At 41.9% G+C, this 27,150-nt stretch overlaps 2 protein-coding genes and 1 long non-coding RNA gene across 6 annotated transcripts in view; 1 reads left to right on the plus strand and 2 right to left on the minus strand.

The window, feature by feature from the left end:
- The window catches only part of pde8b (phosphodiesterase 8B), a 54,459-nt gene extending 48,864 nt beyond the window's left edge, over window positions 1–5,595 (plus strand). For all 3 annotated transcript variants that reach the window (XM_047570776.1, XM_047570775.1, XM_047570777.1), the window contains exons 18-22: window positions 675–892; window positions 988–1,126; window positions 2,118–2,285; window positions 2,405–2,534; window positions 5,161–5,595. In XM_047570776.1, the coding sequence (XP_047426732.1) occupies window positions 675–892; window positions 988–1,126; window positions 2,118–2,285; window positions 2,405–2,534; window positions 5,161–5,270 (765 nt within the window). In that variant the 3' untranslated portion in view covers window positions 5,271–5,595. The remainder of the gene's footprint in view (window positions 1–674; window positions 893–987; window positions 1,127–2,117; window positions 2,286–2,404; window positions 2,535–5,160) is intronic.
- A 1,718-nt stretch (window positions 5,596–7,313) lies between these two features.
- LOC124996984 lies at window positions 7,314–26,935 on the minus strand. Its single transcript, XR_007110909.1, has 3 exons — window positions 26,925–26,935; window positions 25,148–25,150; window positions 7,314–8,098 (listed from the first exon to the last, which is right to left on the minus strand). It is a non-coding gene; the product is annotated as an uncharacterized LOC124996984 (long non-coding RNA).
- Window positions 8,831–19,764, minus strand: wdr41 (WD repeat domain 41). Of its 2 annotated transcripts, none has more exons than XM_047570440.1 (14): window positions 19,619–19,764; window positions 19,414–19,480; window positions 17,312–17,427; window positions 16,451–16,499; window positions 15,962–16,090; window positions 15,818–15,880; window positions 14,765–14,876; window positions 14,558–14,620; window positions 14,362–14,466; window positions 13,240–13,424; window positions 13,020–13,141; window positions 11,995–12,080; window positions 9,930–10,063; window positions 8,831–9,839 (listed from the first exon to the last, which is right to left on the minus strand). In XM_047570440.1, the coding sequence occupies exons 2-14, from the start codon at window positions 19,459–19,461 to the stop codon at window positions 9,699–9,701; spliced, it is 1,353 nt and encodes a 450-aa protein (XP_047426396.1). In that variant the 5' UTR covers window positions 19,462–19,480; window positions 19,619–19,764; the 3' UTR covers window positions 8,831–9,698. The 2 variants fall into 2 exon arrangements, with proteins under 2 accessions (XP_047426396.1, XP_047426395.1); XM_047570439.1 differs by having other exon boundaries at window positions 19,598–19,757.
- Window positions 26,936–27,150: the final 215 nt, after the last annotated feature.

Below are 27,150 nucleotides of genomic sequence, written 5' to 3' on the forward strand. Positions count from 1 at the left end.
GTATTTACAGACGGCACATTTCATGTATCATTCAGAGCCTGATTTCTATAACATTTTACTTCTAAAAACTGATTTTAAAAGTAGTTTTTTTGGACATTGATGGATATTTTGTGATTTATGGAGTGATATCCTCTCTGTAAGTACCTGGAAATCTAATACGTTAACAAAGTGAAACAACAATTTTGAACCTCACTTTAGTCATTATTCAGATTTATTTCTGTTATGGAAATGTATGCAAAGACGATAACTCATTTGCATATTTAAATATTTATTCACAGAAAATTTGTACATTATTATTATCATCATTTTGCATCCAGTATTAAGCTATTCAAGTAATACACTGGTACAAATATTTATATTTTATTTCAAACATGTGCAACAGTAGGTTTTGGCGCTAACATCCTCTGCCTCCATTTATCCCTTTACTAAAATATGTTGCATTCATGTTAATGTGTATTTAAATAAATTCAAATTTATGGGAGACAATTAAAACAAATATATATGAAAAGTGTCTAATCAACCAACAATTTTGACGATTTACCTCAACCAATACTACATATACATCCATAATTATTATAATGGATAATTAAAGAATATAAATACCAGTACTGGCTGCTTTGCACGGCCCTGCAGTACTGACGCCCCCCCCCCCTTGTCTCCGCTGCCTCCTTCAGAGCAGTCTGGACCAGCTGGACGAGGTGGCGGCGCTGATAGCGGCGACCGTTCACGACGTGGACCACCCCGGCCGGACCAACTCCTTCCTGTGCAACGCGGGCAGCGAGCTGGCCATCCTCTACAACGACACGGCCGTGCTGGAGAGCCACCACGCCGCCCTCGCCTTCCAGCTCACCGTGCGCGACACCAAGAGCAACATCTTCAAGAACATCGACAGGTCAGCGGCGGCGGCGGTGACGGCGGCGGTGCATCCGTGGGAGGGTAGGGCGCTGACTGTGTGTAAACTCACTCATGTTGTTCTGCTGCCGGCAGGAATCAGTTCCGAACGCTGCGCCAGGCCATCATCGACATGGTGCTGGCCACGGAGATGACCAGACACTTTGAGCACGTCAGCAAGTTCGTCAACAGCATCAACAAACCGATGGCCGCCATCGAGGAGACCAGCATGAGTGTGAGTTTAAAGAACTTTATTTAACGAAAAGCTGCTTAAAAGCTCCCAAACTGCATGAATGCATAGAGCTCAGAGGCTTCTGGTTTAATTTAGTTAATTAGAAAACTCCTGAATATATAAACAGATCCGCCACAACATTATGACCACTTATTGGAGAAGTAAATTATATTTAAACCTTGTGACAATTTAATGTTCTGCTGGGCAACTTTTGGACCTGACATTCATTCATAAAATGTTACTTTGACATGTAGCACCCACCTAGACCAGACCAGACCAGACCAGACCCCCCACCCCCCCCACCCCATAACAATGACACTCCTTAATGGCAGCAAAACAACAAAAGTAACAAAAACGCTTTAGGAACAGCTCAAAAAGACATGAAGAACAGGACAAGGTGTTGACCCGGCCTCCAAATTCACTAGATCCCAAACTCATCAAGTGTCTGTGGACACAGAGGACCCTCCCCTCAACCCACAGGACCCACAGAAGGTCCACGTCCATTCTCTGATCATTAATGATCACGATATGCAATATTAGGAAGGCGGTCATAATGTTATGGCTGATCAGTGTAACCAAGTAGATATTAATGAATTTGGAAAGTGAACCACTTTGCTCACAGTCACTCCAACATAAGACCTGAGTGGAATCAAAGAACTCATCATAATTATTATTATTATTATTATTATTATTATTATTATTATTATTATTATTATTAATAAATTAACCAGAGGTGTTTCTTATTATATCACACATGAATCCCTGTTTAGTTGTTTTTGAGACGAAGGAAACATGCACAACCATGATGAGGAAGGACAAGAGATCATTGGAGAACGATAGTAAAACTAAAATTAAAAACACAACATGGGAAAACACGTGCACACAAAGATCAGATCTTCTTTACTGAGCTTCATCAAATGTCACCAAAAAGGGAAGAGTGAGCGTTTTATTTTTACTCCTGTGCGTCCGGATGCTCACGCGTCTCTTCCACCAGAGCGTGAACAGCGACTGCGAGGGCCAGGCCAACATCAGGAACTCCCCGGAGAACCGGCTGCTCATAAAGAGGATGCTGATCAAGTGTGCAGATGTGGCAAACCCCTGCAGGCCGCTGGAGCTGTGCATCGAGTGGGCCGGACGCATCTCCGAGGAATACTTCGCGCAGGTGCAACGACGTTACACTCGCTTTTCCCTCCGCGTGATTTATTGCATTTATTTACGGCCTCTCTCCTTCTACCCGGAGTAATTATGTGTCGAACTTGCCGTTGTTGTGTTTCCCTGCAGACGGACGAGGAGAAGAGGCAGGGGCTGCCGGTGGTGATGCCGGTGTTCGACAGGAACACGTGCAGCGTTCCCAAGTCTCAGATCTCCTTCATAGACTACTTCATCACCGACATGTTCGACGCCTGGGATGGTGAGAGCAATCACACCGATCAGCCACAACATTACGACCACTCACAGGAGAAGTGAACGACACTGACCGTGTATCACGGTGTTTTTCAAGATTCTGACGATGTCACAGTATTTATTTATTTTGCTTCACGCATGATCACGTGTTCACAACAAGGATGATATAAATATTGTAGAATAATCCCACACTAGTAGTAAAACAGGTTTGCACGGCCCCATGTGTTAGCACAGCAAAAAAACGTTATCAAGATGAAATGAAGAAACAGGGACAATTCAGTTTTCATTTATTTTGACGTATTTATTCATATTTAAACATATTTAAACTGTAACATCAACAGCAGCACGACAGGCTACCGTAATAACTATAGTCTGCGCGCAACATTTTTTTTTTCTCATTCATAAAATCCTAAAATGAGGGACATCTTTAGTCGGGGGGACATGTCAATCAAACGGACCACGTCTCACACTGACATCATGTGTGTTTAGATGCGCTACATTTAAAATGGTCCTGTCTGAAACCGTGTCTCACGGCGCAACGTTCAGAACGCTGTGTAATTAAATACACCAAAAAAACACTGGTATTCAGTATGAACAGGTGTATTTCTTTCTTTTTTTTATTGAAGTATGTGCATTTTAATGTCTCATTTTACTCTGACAAAGTCACCATCTCTGGTGAGATGGTTGTGACTTTCTTTCTTTATAAAATCAAGTATTTTTATTCCCAAGTTTGTTGCAGAACGTCCCAGAAATGTGTGTCTCTTGTAGCTGGAGCTTTGCTTTCAGGGTTAAAGTCTAGAGACAGAACCAGTGTCCGCTCCATGTTTTCAAGCTTCCCATCTAGTTTTCATCCTGAGGTAGTTCTGGTTTAGCTTGGACTAAAGTTTCGGGTCATTATCTCGCTGTAGGATGAACCAACTGTACCAGAGGAAACTGGAAGGTCTTGAAGACCCTGAACGTCTCCAACGTACATATATATATATATTTATATCCAGTTATTTCAGTTTGGGCCAAAGCTCCGCGTGGGCCACTAACAACAAGAGCCATATTTAGTCTGAGGGCACTAATGAACTTTGTGTGGGGACGGGAACCAAGAGGGAACCTTTGTGTGTTTCCAATTAAGTAGAAAGTGAACCGGTCTGACCTTTGGAACGACGCCTGTTCAACAGCAGAGCGAGCTGTGAAACAAACAGGAACCGAGAGGAGAACTCGTACAGTAGCATCTGCGTTTCTACCGTGATTTCATCTCGTTTTTCTTGGCAGATAGGAAATTACAGGAAAACGGGGATGAAGAGGAGGAATCAGGGAAAGTGGATAGCACGCTTCTTCTTCTTCTTCTCCTTCTTCTTCTTCTTCTTTTCCCCATTCCCACTGAATTCCCCCCCTATTAGCGCCGTCTCCCCGAGAGGGAACTTGTTTACTGTCAACACTGCTCTGATGTCACGGAAAGATTCCAAATGCCAGTGGGACGGAGGAGAAATTGCGAGGGCGTCAGGGGAGGAGGGGGGGGTGGGAGTTGGGAAAATAGTAGCGAGGAGGAGGAGGAGGAGGAGGAGGAGGAGGAAACGATCACTCCATTTTTTGGGAGGGACGAGCGGTCGAGCAGAAACTTCACTTAGACACAAACCACAGCCGCTCTGGATTCGTTGGGGTCGGGGCCGGGTCGTGGCGGAGGCTGGGTGGGTGGGGGGGGGGGCGCCGTCACTTCCAGAGATCATCGGGAAGCAGGAAGCGAGGATGTAAACAACGCGGGCCGATGCAGGTCGTACGCTGGGAACACGCTCTGCAGGCTGGAGGCTGGACGAGTGTGAGAGAAAGAAAAGGAACGAGGACCTTTCGACCCCGGCAGACTTTTAATGTGGGAGCGACATCGCAGAGCGTGCACTTCACATTAGCCTCTGTACATGAGCTAAGCACCACCCTCCCCTCCCCCTGTCCTGTCCTGTCCTAGCAGATCATGTGGAAGGAGAACAGGAAGTGATTGGTGGCAGGTGTGCAGTCGCTTTACATTTGACTCCAGGAGTTTGTGTTTATCTTCAGGGTCCTGCAGAACTTTTACTTTTATTTTTTTATAAGTTATCGTCTCTAGTCATAGTCCTCTTCAAGATGATTTAACGTGAGTGTAAGGAGGCATCAATCTTCTTTCTGTGCAAAAAAAAATACTTCAACTTTAATTATAATTTATCTTACAAACGAAGCCGTTCTTAATTTACTGTTTAATATTATTTAAAGGTGGATATTACATTCAATATGAAGCTAATCCACAGGTTCAAAAATGCATTTTCTTATTTCAAACATGTGCAACAGTAGCGTGGCCGTGCAACTTAGCGTCTCTTCTGCTAGCTGCTAGCTCCTGAGTCTGAGTGTAATATGCTGCCTCGTGATTGGCTCAGCAGTGATGGGGGCGGGGCCTGCTGTGTACAGGAGGCTTAGATTGACATGTCTGGGCTGTAGAGACAGGTCCTGTATCACTGAGTGATCCCTTTACTAAAATACGTTGGATTCACGTTTATGTGCATTTAAAGAAATTCAAATTTATGGGAGAAAATTAAATATATATATATGAAAAATGTCTAATCAACCAACAGTTTTGCCTTTATTCAGTTCGTTATTCGTGTTCTTTCCTTTCCCAGCCTTTGCCAGCCTACCCGGTCTGATGGAACACCTGTCGGAGAACTACAAGTACTGGAAGAACTTGGACGAGATGAAGTGCAAGAGCCTGCGCCCCCCCCCTCCTTCTTGACCGACCCCCCCTCCCTCCTCCCTCTCTCCTCCATCCTGTCGTCCGTCCGTCTCTCTCCGATCGGGCTGAGAAACTGAACGCAGCCCCCGCCGTGGAACAATTAAAACTCTTTTCAGCTGTGATCTGACGGAGCTCTGTACCCCGTTACCCCCCCCCACCACCACCAACCCCCCCGGACTCGGCCCGAGAGCGGACATCGCCCCCCTGGTGAACACTGAGGTGCCGGTTCCATCTCAAATCACAGCCTCTTTTCTGTCGTGGTTCTCGTTGGACGTGGTGAGGACAGGTTGTCGTTTGAGGGCCACGCCCCCTGTCGACTATAACCCCCCCCCCCCCCCCCCCCCCCCCCCCCCCCCCCCCAACACACTCTACGAAACTCCGTGGCCCTCACAACTCACCTGACACTCTGTACCACACAGTGTGACACACGAGAAACCTGCACTTTAGCGAATCCAGACGTTTTGGTTTGACTTAGTTTTGCTTCTCACGTTTTAATAATAACCTGCTTTAGTTCTTGGAAAACAAACCTTTTCATTCTCTACCTGTACATTCGCTGTAAAAAGGAAAAATAAGGAAGGAAGAGGATGAGCAGAGAGAGGGATCCGTCCGTGCTTCTCTCTGTGGACGCGAGCGAACGGCGCTGAACTTCCTTTTTTAAATGGCCGAGCCGTGAAGGTGCTACTGTTGAATCATCGAGTCTTATTAGCTGGGAGAGGCACTCGGACCAAATTCTTAACAATCCCTGAGAAAGAAAAACAAAAAAAACAACAAAAAAAAGCTGATTTATACAGGCGACACTGAAGAAGGGCTGTGTTTGTGTTTTTAATACAGCTCCAGATTGGTTGGTGACACCGTCCTTTGTGCACTGTGAAAGCAGCTAGAGAGGACCATGGAGGTATTTATAAAAAAAAACTAAAGAAACAAAACAAAAAACACAACATAGGAACAGATCTGCTGCAGAGCTGTTACATGCAGAGCTTTGTGACACTAACTGTAGACGTTTGCACCCAAAAAAAACAAACAAAAACAAAAGAAGAAACTATTCCTACTTGCGAGTGTCTGAACAATCTAGATTTCCAGGGTTCCAGATCTTTTAGTGCTTGTGTTTGAGAGCCGGCTTCTATCAGCTCCCGCTCTCACACTTTGGATTTTTTGTTAAAGAAACTTCACTGCATCTCAAATCCTGCAACAACAAGCAGCTCACTCTGCAGTTACAGTTCTCATGCACGGGACCTTTTTCAGGATGCAGTGTCTGCCCTCTAGTGGCCACGCACAACTGGTGTATGTGTAACGTTGAGTCCTTGATCAAATCAGATCCAAAGCGAAAGATCCGGGTCACGTTAAACAGCAGAATGTTTGATCTTCCTAATATAAAACAGTTTGATTAGATGTTTAATGGGGGTTAAAGGTTAAATCCACAGGTGTCAGTAAATCTACAGAGCATCTGTGCTGTGAGCTTAGCATGGTGGTGGACATGTTTTGCCTTCATTGCAAGAAAATAATCTCTTACAAACATCATCAACCCACAACAGTGGTTCCTAGAACAAGGCGTCGATTGGTCCGTGGTTTAGCTGCAGGGACGAGGCTCCAAGCAGGATGGACTTTCTGGACATTAGGATGCAAGATAAAGGTTCTTGTCCCAAGTCTTTAATTGGGACCAGTAGTGGTTAAATTTACAGATTTGCAGAAAGAGAACCATCCGAAAAGTCGTCTTTGGAAGCTATTTGGAATAGAGCAGGAACCTTCCAAAAACAAACCAAGTATCTATCAGCTGCTAGTGCACGTTGGTGCATTAAAACCTAAAAAAACGCACCCAAAGCTGCCAGTAGGTCCTAGAAAATGGTTTAGCTGCAGGGACATAACTTTATCTGATTTTAGGATCCCACGAGAAACTAGCCACAAGTTAAAAGTTCTTGTCCCAAGTCTGACTTTAATTCTAGTGGTTAAATCTTTGCAGAAACGTTGGATAAACTGACGATGACGCAGAACCATCCATGGAATCTACAAACTACGTTGTTAGACATGACTCACTTTCTTTTTGAGAACATTTTCTCTCACAACGATAATGAAACTTAAAAAAAAAAAAAAAAAATGCCCAAAGCTGCCAGTAGTTCCTAGAGAAAGGTGCTGATTGGTCCTGGCCTCCGCGGTTTAGCTGCAGGGACGTAGCGTGGAGCCCGAAGCGAGACGCGAATCTCACGAGAATCCGAAAGTCTGAAAGTCTGAAAAGGAGGATGTGTAGCTCTGTGTGTGCACTATGTGTGTGCACTAAACCCAGAGGACGCACACCACAGTATTAACCAAAGGCACAGAGAGCGCTTTACAGGTGCCTTAACCCTATGGTCGTCTTTACAGAACGTATTTTACTAGAAACAGTTTCTCCTCTCCTCTATAGAATATATATATATATACATATATATATATATATATGTATATGAATAAATAAGGAAAGCCATAAGTGTTTTAAACATTTTTAACAAATATGGTGTGTTCCTTCATGGTCTGTGCTCCAGTTTTGAGTTGGTGCGTCGGTGTCGATGGTAGTGACCTTTTTTTTTTTTTTTTTAAATCCTGCGTTTTTGTTTTTTTTTTGTTAAAGTTTTTGCAGAACGATTCAGGTGCAGTTGGATCAAATGTCTTTTCTCCTTCACTTTAAAACATCCCTGATGTAGTCGTTTCATGGACAATCGAGGCCTTAACCCCGTCCTGTCCTCGCTGTTTAGGTCCATGGTTGCAATACACTGTAAAACTACCTAACGTACCTGCTGTCCTTGTAAATACTCAGCCTATATCATTTCTCCTTTTTGCTTTTTACTGTTTTTTTTTTGCTCATGTAACTTTTGTTAAATCGTTTCCAAATGCTTTTTTTTTTTTTTTTTTACAGTGACTTGAAACGCGGCTCCACCTCTTGAATGTTTCACAGCTGCTATCACTGATCATGAGAAGATATTTTTGCTAGTATATAATAAAAATAATAATAATAATAATAATAATAGAGATTTCTACTCATCAAAACATGTAATAATGACAACGCCTTTTCCCGTGAGCGGCGCTGACTGGAACACGATGCTGCCGACTCCATCAGGAGGCGGCCCGGAGTCTAATGAGGCAGAACCAGATTGTGTAACTGTGTTGTGTAACGATCGGCCTTCATCTTCGTCTTCATCTTTTTCCTCTTTCATCCGCGACACCGATGGCCGTGACAGCGAGGAACGTGCCAACTGTGCGTTTTGTATCATTTATAAATGGAACAGTAATAATTGGTGACATTATACACGGTACAGAAAGTATTTTTCAAAAAAAAGGAAATCATCTTTGCCTGTGACATGATGCGTGTTCTGAAAAGACTTTACTGCCTCAAGCTTCATCGTAACAAAAAGCTTTAATTTAGAGTCGAAGCCTGAAACCTCCCGTTTGTTTGAAAAGTTTTAATGTATTTTCTCTGTTTTACGTCTTATTTTGATGTTTTTTTCTGTCAAACACACTCAGATGTATTGTGAGACAATTAAACATTCTTTCAATAAGGAGTCGTTACATGAATGGCACAGACGCGCTCACGCTAACAGTTCACTTTGCTTTTTATTTGTGTTGGATGAAAAATGGACTAAGGCTGCGGGTAGAAGAAAGTTCTGCAGTGATTAACAACAATCATTAACAATTATGGCGACTTCAAAAAAATATCTGAGCTTAAAAGAGACCCGATAAATACGACGATATGTAAAAATGAAAAGGCATGAGCATCGGATTTTTGGTTTGTTGTTGATGCTAATGGCTTTGTGGCACATTTGTTTCTGCTCACACACCGAACAGGATGTTCGCTAATTATTAGCATCAGAACATAGTAAACAGGTTCTTTCCTAATTACTATTAGTGATGAATAGTATCAGCAAAGATTACGTTTCTTGATTCGTAGATATGTTTAAAAAAAAAAATGTTAGCATCAGAAAATGTTAAATGTTTAGCTAAGCTAAGCTAGGCTAAGCTAGCTAAGCTAGGCTAAGCAGCTGCATTTAACACACAGATCTGAGAGTGGGATCATTGTTCTCATCAAACTTTCTGCAAAAAAGCAAAAAAACAAAATACACTAGTGCAAAATTCATACATGCAAGAGCAGCTGCAACGTTCTCCTCACAGCACAACTGGAGGAAAAGAATCGCAAACAACAAAAAATACATCTTAAAGCAGACGGAAACATAAAGAGGCACCAACATGGACGTCTGCACGGCCTCATGACAGGAAACGCTTGGTTAAAAAACAAACAAAAAAACAATATTCTGGCAAACTTCACAGGTATTTACACAGTTTTTATATTTCTAGTTGAAACTAGTTTTCAGTCATTAGTGGTAAATGTAAATAATTAAATTATTTCTGAGTAACATCAAACATCCTCCTCCTCTTCTGTAAAGGCGGTGACTTCAGGGTCAAAGGTCAGAGTCCTCCCTTCTCCTCCAGCTTCTGGAAAAGCGCCAGGCTGCGCAGGCGTGACTGTCGTTCCCCGTTCTTCCACAGAATCAGGAGGTGGTCCGTGGAGCATGTGACCAAACCGTTCTCCTTGAAGCTCACAAACATCTGAAAGGATGGAAAACAAAAAAAAAAACATTCATCAGAAACACTGGTTCTAAAGATGTCGTTTTAAGTTTAAAGGTTGTTGTATCTCACCTGGACGGCCCCCGAGTGTCCGATCAGATCTCCTGTCAGCTCCAGCATCCGGATGTTTGGAACATCGATGACCTTCTTAGGCGGAGGACCGCACTGTTTGTTAGAACGGCCGAAAGTCCACATCCCGAAGAACCCTGGTCAGAACGGACAGAGGGTCAGTGAGAAAGACTTCACCGTTAGAAATATATTACAGCTGGAGACACGTTCCTGAATGTTCAGATGGAGACAAAAGTCTAGGAAGGATTGACAAAAAAACTGGATGCCAAAGGGGAACCTTTTCAAGTTCTTCAAGGAACCTTCTGCCTATTGGTTCTTCAAAGAACTAAAGGGGGTTCTACACATTGATGCCATAGGGGAACTATTTAAAGTTCTTCAAGGAACCTTTTGCCAACTGTTTTTTAAAGAACTAAAATGGTTCTTCACACTCATGCCATAGGAGAACCTTTTAAAGTTCTTTAAGGAACCTTCTGCCTATTAGTTATTTAAAGAATTAACAGTGGTTCTTCACATTGACGCCATAAGGGACCCATTTAAAGTTCTGCAAGGAACCCTTTGCCCATTGGTTCTTTAAAGAACTAAAAGTGGTTGTCCATACTGATGCCATAGTGGAACCTTTTAAAGTTCTTCAAGGAATCTTTTGCCTACTGTTTTTTTAAAGAACTAAAAATGGTTCTTCACATTGATGCCTTAGAGGAACCTTTTTAAAGTTTTGCAAGGAACACTTTGCTTATTGGTTCTTTAGATTGACGCCATAGGGGAACCTTTTAAAGTTCTTCAAGGAACCCTTTGCCTACTGTTTCTTTAAATAACCCTGATTATCCAGTGGTTCTTCACATTGACGACATAGGGGAACCTTTTAAAGTTCTGCGATAAACCACTTGCCTCTTGGTTCTTCAAAGAACTATTTGTTATACTGCTATTCAGTTCTTAATGGAACCTTTTTGAAATTCAGTTCCCCAAAGAACCTTATACAGCAGGGAAAGGTTCCTAGACATCAAAAGGTTCTCCAGAGCACCTGTGAAGAACCTATTTTTGTGTAGGGGAACCTTTTAAAGTTCTTCAAGGAACTTTTTTCCTACCGTTTTTGTAAAGAACTAAAAGTGGTTCTCCGCATTGATGTCATAGGGGAACCTTTTTCCTATTGGTTCTTTAAAGAACTAACATTGGTTGTTCACACTGATGCCATAAAGGAACCTTTTGCCTATTGGTTCTTTAAATAACCATCATTATCCAGTTCTTTAAAGAACTAAAAGTGGTTCTTCACAATGACGTCACAGGGGAACCTTTTAAAGTTTTGTGATAAACCATTTGCCTCTTGGTTCTTCAAAGAACTATTTGTTATGCTGCTGTTCAGTTCTTAACCTTTTTGAAATTTAGTTCCCCAAAGTCTTTTAAAGTTCTTCAAGGAACCCTTTTCCTCTTGGTTCTTCAAAGAACTATTTGTCCCCCACTAATAACGTTGTGTTTCCACCCTCAGAAGGTCCATGTCCATTCTAGACGCTGCCCTGTGAACAGAACCTGTAAACATGCAGCAGAGCTGCAATAGTTGTTCCTCATCAGGAACCGTATCACATTACGTTGCCTTGGTGTTCGGTTACACGTTTACCGGATGAAACAAACAGACGTTCCCCCCTTTAATGACCCGAGGAGGCGCAGCGTGACCGACTCCTGCTTCCAAACACCAAACCCAAAAATAAACAGATCCTTTGCTTTAGGTGATGAGTCGCAACATCTGCTGCCTGGAGTGTGTTCTCCCATCCAACACACACACACACACACACACACACACACACTCAACTTCAGACACTCGAGGAGAAAACACAACCTGAGTGCTGCACGCTCCACTTTCCTTTGATATGACACCACTGAACCACATCTGTGCTGCATTAGCGCACATCCACACGTAAAAATAAAAAGCACAGGCTGAGTGCAGGCGGTCGTCCTCCTCTGAGCCTTTGAACTCTCTGATTCAGACTCATGTGTAGGAAACCGGACGACTTCTTCTCGATGCACAAAATATGAACGACTTCACGTCACAACAGCGAGAATGTTTTTTGTGCGTCACCTGCAGACGCCGGTTCGGCAGGTAAAGGTAAGTCCTGGATCTCCCACATCCTCACGCTGCCGTCTTCAGAGCAGGACATGAGCTCACTGAGAATAGAAACAGGGTCACACACTCATTCATGTTTAATGCACTTGATACATATTATCTTCACAGTATCAGACACATGTTTTACTTCATTGTTTGTGACATAATGAACCATTTTTAAATCAACAAAAAGAATCCTGATTAATATTTTTTATGGTCTGAATGACTGGAGGCTACAAAGAAAATATAGAAAGTAAGTGGATGAGAGAACAGTGCATCGTTCATATAACGCAGCCCTGTTACATAAACTGACTCTTATGAAACGTTCTTATTTTACACTTTGAGGAAAAATGTACATTATGACCTGACACGGGATGTTCTTGGCTGCTGTTTCTATCTTCATAACTAAAACCACAAACTATTTGGCTGATGTTTTGTAGGACTCTTTTAATCTTATTTACTTTTTTAAAACTCAATTCATACTTTGACGTAGGATTATCTAAAGTTTTTGACTTAAAAGAGATGAAAGGTTTTTATTCTGCAAACAAAAACAAGAAGCTGATATTGTCTGGTTTGGGTTTTATTTCTTGTGTTAAAAAGAGGACGGTGGCGCACTCATGTGGACGAGGAATGAAGTGCACGCTCCTAAACCAGGACCCCTAACAGAAACCATCAGCCACAACATTATGACCACAGGAGACTGGAGACAAGCAAATAACATTTAAACCATTGTGTGACAATTCAGGGTTCTGCTGGAAAACTTCTGGACCGGACCAGACCAGGCCCCCCCCACCCCACCCATCCATCCATCCATCCATCCATCCATCCATCCATCCATCCATCCATCCATCCATTCATCCCCAGCAGGATGCAGCCTGACACATTGCGTTTCCAGACACCATAGGACACAATGGAAACCTACACTATATTAGGAAGGTGGTCATAATGTTATGGCTGATTGGTGTACATCTCATGCATTGTCAAGTACACATTGGTCCTACCTGTCAGACAGCAGCATGGTGTGTAACACATTAGAGTCATGAGCCACCTTCTTGTAGGCCACCACTGTTTTAGTCAGGACGCTGTAGACGTAGAGGCCACTGCCCACGGCTGCAAGGATGAGCTGCAAGACAACAACAACAACAACACAATGAAACCACGTACAGTTATATCACCACCACCACCACCACCACCACCCGTCCTGTGACGATCCGTCTTCACCTTCCCGTTGGTGGTCAGGTGCTGGATGGACATCTCGCTGGGTTTGGGGGCAGCCATTCGTATCTCAGCCTGGGCGCAGGACTGCGACTCCTCCCACAGGATGTGCTCGTAGGCCAAGATGTTCCACTCGATGGCGTCCCATAAGATCAGCTCGCCCGCGTGGGAGCCGCTGGCGAAGAGCCCGTCTGTGGACGCAGAGACAAATTATAGTAAGAAACAGGAGTGGGGAAAAAAATAGATATCTTCTTTTTTTTTGTCCAATGAATTATCACTGTCATCTGATGTACACGTGTATTTTAAGCTGCATTTAAAATTTCTCAGTGAAGTATGTAGAATATTGCAATATATCGCGTATGAACGTGACATCACAGCTACTGAGGTCTCCATGGTTACGGCCACTGAGTGGCAAAAAGTGACAGATGAACATGGAGCGTCTACATTGTGACATTAATTAAAAAGAAGAGAAGAGCTGTTGTGTGATCGACTGAACCAACAGATTTGAGAAGCAGTCGGAGATATATTTTATTTCTCTACCAAAGAAAAGAGAAGTAAATGAATCACTGCATTAGAAGAAACAGCTGGAATCCAGACACAGGAACCTGGTGTTGTGGTTCACATTTAGTGTCAGGTAATATTAATTTATGCTGTATTTATTGATGAAGTCAAACCTTAAGTAACTTCTTAAGTTACGTTCAGACAAGTTTGTGGGTTTTGTTGTTTTGGTTCCAACAATAAATAACAATAAACTGAATATTTGTGATCAGTCCTCGTCGTCCTTTTAACGCTACAGTATTTTATGGCTAACGTTACTTCTCAGTAAAGCTCTTAGCGTTAGCATCTTTTATTTAGCTACATTTATCAGAACTGAAACGACCTAAAACTAAAACTGAGGCTAATCCACTTTTCTACATCCGTACTAGTTCATATGAATCATTGTTGAGTCCAGTTGTCCTTAATTTGATCTGATAATCCTCATTTTTCCTGGTTTCTCTGTATTTGTTGCTACATTTCACTTTGTTTTTGCCCCTCATAGTGACATCAGTGCATCCACCCCCACTAAGAAACCATATCAAGCTGAACATATTGCTTCTATACTATGATTTTCTCTAAAAACCGACTGACCGTTGACGTTAATAAGAGCTCGAATCCGGTCCTGGTGGTCGGACAGACATCGGATCTCAGCCATGGACACAGACGAGTCGGTGGAGACGGTCAGTCTGTAAATCACTGCAAACAGGAGGACGTGAAGTTTCCTTTAAGAGATGCAGTTTTCCTCTTTATTGGATGAATCAAAACATTTTTTTTTTTTTTTTGTTACCTATTTCTTTATCCATAGCAGCCGCCACACAGTTCTTGGGCAGCTCTATCAAAGCGGTTATTCCTGCAAAAACACGGTAAGAGTTTATGTGCAAACAGGAGCAGAGAGGTGAACTCGGTTGTTGCAACAACAGCGACACACGGCTGTGTTACGGCATCTCCTCCTCCTCCTCCTCCTCCTCCTCCTCCTCCTCCTCCTCCTCCTCACCTGTGTCGCTGTGGTTCTGTCTGTGACACTGGAGCTGGAAGTCTTTGTTCCACACGCACAGTTCTTCACCTCCGGAGATGAACACACCCAGACGCTCCAGCACCAGCAGACACTGAGACACACACACACAAACGAAATAAATATAATTAGCCTATAGATGCTACAATTAACTTCAATCTGCGGCTATAATGAGCCAGTTATCGTTTTCTATATTAAATCATAACTGGCACAGCAACCTTTACTGTCACACGTTTTAATTAGTGCCGCAGGCCTCCAGCACTCACTTAATTGCAGCTGGAATGCAAAAGGAAATGTAAAGTAAAAGATCAGGACTTACTGCCTGTCTGCTTTATTAAAACCTAACGCGAACATGACGAGGTTACTGGAAATACACGTTCTCCCGCCGAGCTCCTTGTTCTTCTTCTTCTAGTTGGAAATTACTGAGTCGAGTGCATGAATAGTTAAGCTGCAGTTAAAATCTGTATTTGGAGATTCACATATTATACACATATCCGCCATAACATTATGACCTTATACTGTGTAGGTCTCCCTTTGTGCCTCCTATAGCAGTTGTAACTGATCAGAGAATGGACGTGGGCCTTTTTTACTGGTTTTTATGTTGTGGCTGATCGGCATATGTAGGGAAAATGTTGAAGAAAATGATTACGTGTTTTTTGCGGAGAATTATAACGCAGTGGAGAAGTCAATCTTCCAAATTTGGACTTAATCTGAGCATAATTTGATTATTTATGATGATATTCTGTGACCTTTGACCCACAAAATGAAATCCATTCATGCAAATCCTCGACTATACGTAACTTTAAGATTCAATATCATTTAATACACCAGTTATAGACCTCCATGTTGCCTGGTATCAATTATATGATATCAGGTCTGTGTGGACTGATTCAAGTTTGGAGTCAATTCCCTCTAGTGGCAATTTGAGGAACTGCAGTTTTCATACTGATAAACTTCCATATTAACTTTATTTCAGCGTCACCCTGCAAACATTTCCCTCCATAAGTTTATTCAGAGAAGAGATGAAGCAGTTACCTTCACAGAAGACTGGAGATCAGAGATGGTCTGAACCCTGTTGCCCGTGTCGGGGTCCCACAGCTGACAAGATAAGATTAAGGACAATCGAGGAACTTACACCACGAACACGGTGACTACACACAAAATACACAACGAGGATACGCTGAGCGTTCGGTCCGAGGAGGCGGTGATGAGCGAAGTGTGAGACGTGAGCTCGTTGTTCTCAGTGAAGGTGGTTAAGGCCGTTATCTGCTGCGAGTGGCCCCTCAGGTCCTGCAGCTTCTCGCCAGTCTGCAAGTGAGACAAAGAAAAATAAAAAGATTAGTCCCAACTGTGCAGACAATACAAATACACCAGTCAGGCATAACATTATGACCACCTTCCTAATATTGGGTCAGTCTCCAAAACAGTTGTGGCTCTGTCAGCTACAGCCAGGAACTGTTTCTAAACCATTTTTGTGCATCCTGCTGTTATCAATGAGTGTCATTACTATGGGGTGGAGGTGTCTGGTCTAGGTGGGAGCTACATGTGTAAAATAATATCCATATGAATGAATACCAGGTCCAAATATTTCCCCAGCAGAACAAGATGCTAAAACTTCCTTCTACTGGTCATAATGTTATGGCTGTGAATCAACCTGTCGTGTATTACCTCCACATTCCACACCAGGACCAGGCCATCGTCCCCGGCGGAGGCACATCTGCAAGAACGAACGAAAGCAGGAAGGTAAGAACGTTGACACGTACGCGACACCAGCTGTTCCCCGGCGTCATCTTCAGCTCGGCAGACCAGTCAAACACACGGTGACAATCTCTATTTATGTGAGGGGGGGGAATCTGTTCCCGTAGCTCCATCTCCTCCACCTGTCCCGGAGCTTATCACCTTAACTCGGCCTCTGACCCCGAACCGTCCGCGCCGCCCGTCCCCCCAAAATCAACAGACGGCGCGAGCGGATAAAACAGAGCGGTAAAAAAATGAGAAGAGAGGAACTGTTGAGGATACATTTTCGGACTTCAAAAGCAATCTGGAGAGAATTTTCTGGCCTTTGCCCCCCGACCGTGGACCTGTGTGCGGAGAGGACGAGACCCAGAGGAGGGGGGGGTTATTACTGGAGGAAACCAGGCGTAAAGCAGCCCCCCACCTCCCGACACACACTCCCATACACACACTTAGCTCTGTTATAAATCCCAATCTGACCACTTATGCAGACCCACTCTACCGTGCCGGGGTGTAGTGAGCTTCCACAAAAAGAGGAGAGAGCAGGTGCAAAGCCTTTATAATGTGTGTATGGACGGCGTTCGAGGGGTGATACTGTACCGCACGCACACAATCACACAGCGGTGATGATTGGGCTCTTGTCATGCTCTGTAAGTTTGCTGTAGGTGAGGATCTCCTGTCAATCACAGGGGGATAGAGGCCAGCCAAGGGTAGAGAGGAGAGAGGTTAGAGAGAAGAGGGGAGTGGAGGAGGGGGGAGGAGGGGGGGGGGGGGGGGGGGTCGTGGTCGGCTTACCTGAAGTCATCAATCTGCACCAGAAATCGAACAATGTCAAAATGTCCTTTCAGCACCTGCAGCTCAGTGAAGCAGTTTTTGGGCTGTTCCTCTCCGATGCACAACACAGGGCTTTTCTGCAGACACGAGGGGGAGAGTGGTGAGACAAACGTGGAGGAGGGGGAGGGAGGGGGGGGTGAGGGGGGGTGGGAGAAAAGGCTGGAGAGACTAGAAAGTAGTGGAAAGTAACTCAGCTTCATGTTCATGTATTCTTTTTACTATTTTTCTGCTAACTTTACACATTTATATCGTACTGAACTTACAAACAGGAGGTTTTAATCTTTACATATTTCTGACGTCTATTAGTTTGACAGCAACGCGTGACATTTAAACACTGTGCAAATGTGTGCAACTCCCAAAAAAAAGGTTAAAAGTGGGAAAAATTGAATTAATGCCCCAGAATTTTACTTTTACCGTACTTCACTGTCTTCAACAGTTCTGTCACAAATACAGATCTATATCCATTTCTTTGGTTTTTAAAACTTTTATCTGTTAATATGCAAGATATGCATGTTTTTAGATTACTGTTAACTTTAATGTTATTTATATAGTGCCAGTAACAATCCTAATCGTCTTAAGACGCTTTACAGAACCCAGGACCTGCAACTAAGGCAACTCCATCTGCTTGAGGTTTGTTAGAGAGACAGAAAAAAAGAGGGAAACCGAGAGGAGAAAAGAAGAAGCTCATAACTGCATAAATGTGTCAGAATGTAAACGTGATACAATCAAGAGGACATGACACTGATGCCTGGTGGTGGAAGATGCATGAGAGACTGAACCAGCAGCTTAGTGAAGACAATGAATTTACTTTCATAAGAATAAACAACACAGAGACATGAAACTCCATCAGTGACAGTAAAACACGTCGGTCTTCGTGGCCTCCTGCAGTTACACACTCCTTTCTGAATGTATCATTCTCAGCTCGCTCACCAGTAACAGGACTAGTGCTGCACTAACAGCTACATGCATCAGTTTTATCTTGTGTTTGTATTACTATTAGAACAGATGTATGTTTATTTCGTCCCTCTCTTCTCTCTTAGTAGATAACATTCTGCAAATTATGTTTAAAGCTCGTGAAAAATGTTACCAATCAACATTCAGAAAAGATTTGAGAAAAAGAGGAAGTAAGTATAATTTAAAAGGAACAGAGATCTTTAAAAAAACAAGATTCAGGAGTAAACTTATGGAACATTGTGTTTCTGTGACAGGAATCAGTTTATGGAACAAACTAATTTTACATTTAAAAGAACAATTAAAGTCAGTATGTTAAGGAAATATAACAAAACGTGTTAGTTTGTTTGTTATACCCACTGTGTCATGAAAGGTCTGCAAACATTTCATTTATTTATTTATTTGTTTTGTTTGTGTGATCGTCACACTCAGTGTTGGCTGATATTTATTTCATTTCATTTTATTTTATTATCAGTATTTTGCTGCTTATTATGTTGTTTTCTTCATTTAAGTTCTTTGTAAATTGATTCATTTAGATTTAGGAAGGTTTGTGGGTTTTTTTTAATTGTTTTGTTTTAATCAATGAATGAAATAAAAAAAATAAAACTAAGAAAAAACTAAAACATCTTGAAAAAATTGATGCTATTTACAGTAAAACCTCTAACAAAACACTAAACTATTTACTTCATTTGAATTTTAAATGAAATAGTTTCAGCAGCTAATTGTTATGTTTTTTATATGGTTTATATTGAGGTGTTTTCTTTGTACACATACACACCTGCATAAAACCAGAAAATAAAAATAAAAGTATGTGAGAGGAAAATTTACACTTCAACAAAAAACAATAACTTAAAAAGGTTCAGCAGTGAATAAACATATAAAAGGAACATTAATTAAACAAAAAAAGAGGAATACAATTAAGATCTAATTGAAAACCATGAAAGAAATGTTTAATTTTTACAACATTATATTTGATTGAATGCTACAGATTTTTATTTATTTTTTTGTTTTGTTTTTTTAGTTCATAAAGGAATAAATCGTATAATTAGGAGGATGTAGAATCTGCATTTAATGAGCTGGTTTAGCTCAGTTAGCTTAGCCTAGCATCTTACCTCCACTGAGCCCTGAGCTTCCCGACCACCAAGAATCCACCGCAGCATGGCTTCGTCCTTTAATAACCTTAAGAAAAAGAATAAAACACACTTTAAGCTCGAGGTTTCTCCGGATACTACCCAGAATCTGAGGTTAGCATTAGCAAGGCTAGCAGGCTAACGCCACAGGTGCACGAACACGGACCGAGACAGAACGATTCCTCACGTTTTTCTTCTGCTTCCGGCCCGGAACCGTTCACATAACTTCACCGAAGCTGGAAATTATAATGTTTAATCCGCAATGGTGAAGCTGCATGTTGAGAAAGATGATCTGTCACGACCAAAACAAACCACTCATGTGACTCAGGCTAACTACGGAAGCTTTTCAGGGACAATATTCTGCTGAGGTCGACTCACATTTGAGGAACTGTCATTTCTGTTTTTGTTTGTTTTGCAAAACCGAAAGAGGCGCAACTCACCTGCCAAAACATTAGGCACACTTGTGGAAATAGCTTTTATATTTCTTTTGCGTATCTAGTGAGGTTATTAAGAGCAAAACGCAAAAGAGAAAGGATTTCATTGTATGATGTAAACTGCTATTTTTACTGTGCACATGACTGTAAGCAGGTGTATGTAATGAACTGGGAAGTGTATATTTATGTAGATTTTATTAAACTATGTCTATTTTCTAGATTTAGCAACAAAGCCAACTGTTATGAAGTAGTGAAGTAGTTTTATCCTCAACTTTCTCAAGATTATTTCCCAAAACACTATTATTACAGGCTGATATGTTTGTTTTGTGTGTGTTACAGTAAACCCTTAACTGACTATAATAAAACAAGAAGAACATTTTGAATATAAGACTTAAAGTCAACAATAAAAAATAATGTTCCAGCAGACGCAAAACTGAAGGAAAACAATATCTCAAATAAACATGAAAACACATTACACATTAACCCTAATCCTGTGTTTTCATTTTGAAGCCTGTGGTTTGTAGCTACAGCTGATCTTTATTTACTTACTTAATTCAATCCAGTTTAACTGCACCACAAAAACTGGATTGATTAAGTTGATTAAGTTGAATTAATCATCATCCTTTCTTCTTGAAGCAGACATTTGGAGCAGGACTGTTGGACTAGAACACATTCATTTTCACTGGTTTACCCAAAGTTGATTCTGCAAACTCCAGGTTTCAGGCAGGACTTTTCTGATAAGGTTACCATCTTAAAACTAACTGTGGGTCATTGTATGTTGAAGCAAATCAGTTTAACTCACATAGTGCACCATCTACCTCTGGTTTGCTATTAAGATGCCACAGATATAGGTCAGTATAACCAACTTTTTTATTTCTCTAATTGGGAAGTAGCCTCAGAAATCTGTCTTCCTGAAACCTTCCTGAAATCTTGTAGCACAGTGTGCAAATATATATTTTACTTATAACGGCAAGTAATCAGAAATGAAAAACAACTTACCCTTTAAGCATAAGAGCAGACCTGCACACGCCTCATGCTGCAGAAGTTGCTGCAGAACCAGGTGAGGATCTCGCTTGGGCGCTGCGTGTCATTCACCTTCTCACAGCTAGATGGCAGTGTGTCCCAATCCCACGAGATCAGGGGGTAGATTCAAGCCTCTGCTGAACAGGGAGAACAAACTCATATTTACATTCCTCTTGTATTTATTTTATATCCTGCATCCTGAGCAAACTCTTGAGAGAGAGAAAAAAAAATCATTTAATCAGTTTAATATTTTTTCTGTTGTCTTTCCTCTTCCTCCTCCGGACTTGACCTGCTCTCCATCCAAACCTTCTCCCTCCTCTACTTCACTGCTTTCAGTGCATCCCATGTTAACACACTAACACACTAACACACACACACACACACAGTCACACATCAGTCGAACTGTGTCTGCTGCTGCTCCCCCGATTGAGACGACACGCGGTGTAGGGCCTGTGACCTTCATGGTGGCTCAGATCTGCGGCTGGCGCTGATTTCTGATTTAGTGTCGATCCGCCGCGCTTGTCAGGGGCTGCGAGGTGCTTTCCATGCGGTAATAGAAAAGCTCAAGGGCAGCTGGAGAGAGGAGGAGGCTTAGGGAGAGGGATTGGTTGGAGGTGGAGTGAATGGGTTTTAGATGAGAGAACGGGCCCGGCTCTGTTTGTTGGACTACACTATCTGTCAGGTCCCTGAATGGATGGGTCACATGCGCAGATTCCTCAGGAGTCGCCTGGTGGTCTGAAGGTAATTAACACAAAAACATGTGATCCAAGCGGCCAAAGACCCGAAAAGGGCTGAGGTTCGATACCACCGACTTCCTTTCCGATCCGATACTGAGAAAAATTCAGGCTGATATCGGCAAATACGCCCAAACATGTCTGGTAAACCTAAAAAAAAAGTAGTAGAATCATAAAGAATACAAGACATCATAGTAATTAATTTATTGGAAAATTATGTTTCAAACATTAAAAAAAGAAAAGACACATAATAAGACTGTTAAAATAAATTATTGTTTAACGATTAAGAGTTATTATCTTAATTCTCTTCTGTCCTCCTCATCATAAATGCCTCATATTCTGTGTGTGTTGTGGTTTAACCTGAGGTGTTTCACAAGGTTTGTTGTGTTGCCACAACTCACCACTGTGTTCCTACATTACCTCCAAGTATCGAAAGTATCGATATTTTTGATTTGAGAATCGATTTTTAGAGCATAAAGACCTGGTTTCGGAAGCATCGATATTTCGGTATCAATCCGCGCGTCACGACCAAAGAGCCAAGACGCCGTGAGTATGTGCTGTGTTTTGAGCTAAATGCTAATGTCAGCATGTTCGCACGTATCATACGAATATTTGCTAGTAAAGTAAAGTGGAGGCTGGTGGGAATTAGTTGCGTCACTCAGGTTTAATAGGTGATTTAACTTCTGCGTCAATTTGACGCTGTAGCTACAGGGACAGTTTTAACTTGCACCTGCATAGAAATGTAACCACGCGCAGACGGTACAGGAGCTGTGATTGGTTTGCTCGGTAGTAGCTTGTTTCTTCTTCTTTTTAAATCGTTTGTTTTGGGTCAATAAGGATGGAACATAACGAGGAAAGGTTAACTGAGGAAGTTTTTGACACAGCGCCAACTAGCGTTTGGGTGGAGTTGTTACAGAGCGATCCAGGTATAAATGGATCCCGCAGTACTTAAACAGAGCCTTTAGGCTAAGCTAAGCTAACACCCTGGCTAGCTTCATTGTTAATGTGCAGGTGTGAGAGTTGCGTTGATCTTCTCAGTTTAGTCATTGTTTTGTTGGTGTAACTGTAACGTTAGAGGGTCGTTGCATAGGAATCATAAACGTCTGTGCAAAGACTTTTAGATCTTTTAAAAATAAATGAAAAGTTTGAACCACTTGTTAAATTACAATCTAAAAGGGACAGTGAACATCTGAACTAAACTCCAGTATTAGTTGATTAATTTCAGGTGGACTGATAAGCCAAACATTTACCTGTAGTAACAGTACCAGCACTGTAAAAAAAACAAAAACAAAAAAAACAAGCAAAGCAGAAATCTCCAGAAAAGGCAGTAGATAGAAAGATGAAGGTAAAGAAGAGAGTCAGGAGTGGAAAGAGAGGAAATAAGAGGCGAAAGCTGAGGGCTCTGAGTGCAGTGACCTTGGTGCGGTGTAGTCGAGGTGTCAGATATGACCAATGGCAGGAATCAGCTAAGAGGTGAAGTCATGATGCGATGGCCGCCGAAACACTCACAGCTCTAAAGACCAGCAGAATAAAAGTCCTCCCTCCGCGACGCCCCGATCTCGTCCCCGCGTCTCCGTCTCCCGGCGAGGGGGGAAAACAAATGGCTATGATGATGGAAAAGGAATTAAGTTGTAATTTAACAACGGGGCCAACAACAGTATTCAATAAGAGGCCTCCCCGCGTCGCTGTGCCATGGCTTCTTGTAGCGGAGGGAGGCTCATTCCTGACCAACACACTTCACTGTCCCTCTTCATCAGCCTTCCACTGTGTCCTGCTTTACCTGCTGTGGCCTCTGCCTCCGCTCGGGCCTCAGCGCGAGTCTTTACGAGCCTCGACGCGCAGAATACGTCTGTTTATTTACGTCTGAAGCACCGAGACGCAGGTCCACTCAGTACGAGAAAGTATTTTACATCCTCCAGCAAGCTTAGCTTTTATAATAGTTTAAAGAAAGTCCAGGACAGCTGTATTCAGTGGAGAAAACGATGCATTTATAGGGGCATTTTATAGATCATAACGGCATAACATTATGACCACCTTCCTAATATCGTGTAGGCCTCTAAAACAGTTGTGACTAGGTTTAACCTGTTTGTACCAAATATCTCACTCGTGGCTGTTTGAGGAAACGACTGATTTATATGAGTTTACGAGAGAAAGTTGGAGCATTTTAAGACACATCCTTCTTCCTGGTATTACTTTTATTCATTTATTAATTTTATTTATTCTGACACGTTTTGTGTTTGAAGCCTCCTCAAACTTATCCAGAAAACATGAATCATGTCACACAAATGACCAATGTTATGGTCTCACCTTCTTATCTAGTGAACCTTAGCCGTTTTATTTGTAGATTATGGGACATGTATGTGTATTCTACACTACAAACTGAATCCCAAAGAGTTAGCTTAGCATTAGTTGAACCCGTGTCTGTATTTATTTATTTCGTGCACATACGAGAGGAGTGCGAGGTATACGTGTGCTGATGATCTGAAGCTGACCAGGAGGGAGGAGTGTATCTGAGCTTCTGTCACTTTGATTTGTCGCATGAGCATGACTGTAATTGGTGTGTTTCAGTCATCATAGGTTAATTATCAGCCCTGACCTACAGGATTACATCCGCACATACAGGCGCAGTTTGAACCGCGGGGCGGATTATTTTTAAACGGCAAAACTTAAGAGACATTACGCCACAGTGTTAAAGCTGCCAGTTCTCTTTCACTCTGCCTTATCTCCTCCTCTGTCGCACTGATTATCACTGTCTCTGTCTCTCACCCCTCCCTCCCTCCCTCCCTCCCCCGCCTCCCTCCCCTCCCCTCCCCTCCCCTCCCTCATTTGGTGACCCACTAATGTTCTGTTCATTTTCTCTTATGAATAGATAATGGGCAAAAATCAAATCTCTTCATTTGCATGTAATACAATTAAGACCTTTTCAAACAATGACAAATGGAGGGAGCAGCGAGGTGTCAGTCAGCGGCGTCACTGGGAAGCCAGAGGCAGCGGCGGCGAGGCTCTTCGTTTTAACGAAAATTAATAAAACCTTCAAATGGGATTTTCTCGCCGCCATCTGGAATAACAATCACCAAGACACTGCTGGACTCTGCCTGTCAAATAAAATTAAACTTTCCATGAATTTGGATTCATAACGGAGATGTGAAGCCACCATCCTGCTTCTTCCCTTTAAAACACAAAGCATGACATTTTTTTTTATTTTTTATAGCGGTAATAATAAGATGAACTGAACTCACTTCAAAGATACATTTCTCTCTGTGGCTGATTTAAGACAAGACAAAGGAAAGATACTCTTTTAGTATTTTTGATGTTTGTGATGATCTCATCTCATCATACATTACCTCATTTTACCCAGTATACCTCATATACCTCATATTATACTATCTCATCTCATACCACCTCATCTTGTCGTACAATACCTAATTTTACCTCATCTCATCCCATTTTATACTATCTCGTCTCATACCATCTCACCTTGTCATATGTTTATGTCCTTATTTCCGGCTTTACTTCCTATTTTACTTTCTTGTTTACTTCCGGGTTGATTTCACTACTTCCGGGTTTAGTTCATTGCTTCCGGGTTTACTCCCTTGTTTACCTCATCCTTTACTTGCCTGTTTACTTCTGGGTTTATTTCCTTTTTCACTCCCTTGTTTACTTCCTTACTTACTACTCATTTTACCTTATCTCATGTCATTCCATTTCATACTACCTCATCTCATTTTACCTCATGTTACCTCATCTCATCCCATTTTAAATCATCATATAATCTCGTCTCATCTCCCATCATCTCATTTATTCTTTATTTTCTCATCTCATCTAATTTATATAATATCCCTTTATACCATCTCTATCCCATCTCATTTCATCTTAAACCTAGTCTCATCTCATATGACCTCATCTCATTTCCATTTTATGTCACCTAATCTCATATATATCATCTCATCTCATACCATAACCGACGTCACTGTTAATCTGCCAGGTATACGAGTTTTATTGATCTTCTCATTTAAATCTCTGCATCAAAGCAAAACCAGATATTTCCCAAAATGTCAAACTATTACTGTTAATTAGTGAAGATCATTTTAAAGATATGGACCTTTACATGTAATTATTTGGATTTCTTGTGAGTAATTCATGTTCATAAATATAAATACACATCATTTCATTCTTCCCCTTCTAAACCTATAACACAATAAGAACATGTTCACACCTAAACATGGCTACAAACTGTATTTCCCTCTCTCTCCCACACACACACAACACAAACGCACACACAGGAAAATTAATGAGCTCTCATTCATAATCCAGGCTAGAGAGAGCCATATTCACCCTTGGATGGTTTATTGACTGATTTCATTTATTTGTGTGGAATAAATTGGAGGTAAACATTGGCTTGCGCTCACATTTTCTGCGACACACTCGCTGCACAGCATTCTGGGAGAAATGATCCCACCAACAGCAGGGTCACTGATTGGCTACCTCGTCAGCGTGTGACAAATTACCCAATGAGAAATAGGTTACCCATTTCCACAAACTAATTAACCTGGGTGATAGTGAAACAAATTATTACATTTATGTAATATTATTTCACATCTGTCGCCAGACTGCAAAAATCTCTATCCGGCGTCTCCCCGCCCTCCCACTGCTTCTTCTGGGGGTTTGGAAAAACACATCCAGACGTCATGGGAGCCCCACACTGTCGCAGCTAGAACATATGGAGCGTATACTGCTGGAATTCATTTCGTTTTCTTTGTTTGCTAACAAGTGCCGGTTCCCAACATGAAGACCTAGGCCCTGGCGGGGTCTCAAGATTCATCTCAGAGGTCACAAGATGAGTGACGAGCAAGAAAAGGAAAATATTCTTTGAATGTGGTAAATAAATCACAACCAGTGGTGCATGTAGGTGTTATTAGCAGTTTTTTTTTTTTTTAACATGCAGATTCTGACTCCGCTCAGTGTCATAGGAACCTATAAACACGCAGCTATTTTAAAACGTTTGCAGAGGACGATGCCTCTCGCCAAACCGAGACAGTGAGTTGCGAACAACTTGTCAACACCTGCTGGAGTCGAGGCTGCAGGGAGATTAGTTATCAAGCTAAAAAAAAAAAAAAAAGCTGTTAATACCGCATACGATGGCTGCACATGTTTTATACAGTTAGATACGTGTTTAGCGTCGGCTGGACACATGTGGAGGAGGGAAAGGGTTGCGTGGTTGGCGTTATATATCCAGCATCACGACTGTTCCATTTATAAGAACTTCTAGAGTAGAAGATGATTCCCCAGAAATAAAATAAACTTTTTGCTCATACAGCCCAGTTTGATTTAAAGTGGACCAGACAATTTTAGATTTTGTCTTTTTTAGTGTGTGCAAAGACGAATAAGTAAATTAGGAGAATGTATGATGAATATTTAATACACTATTTGTACAATATGTGCAATTTGGGCACGTTGTTGTCTACTGTTTAGTCCTGGGTCTCAGTGTTGTGTTTTGTCCACTTCTGTTGCTAAAACTGTGGACAAAT

The sequence above is a fragment of the Mugil cephalus genome, chromosome 19 (genome assembly GCF_022458985.1).
Source record: "Mugil cephalus isolate CIBA_MC_2020 chromosome 19, CIBA_Mcephalus_1.1, whole genome shotgun sequence".
Taxonomy (NCBI): domain Eukaryota; kingdom Metazoa; phylum Chordata; class Actinopteri; order Mugiliformes; family Mugilidae; genus Mugil; species Mugil cephalus.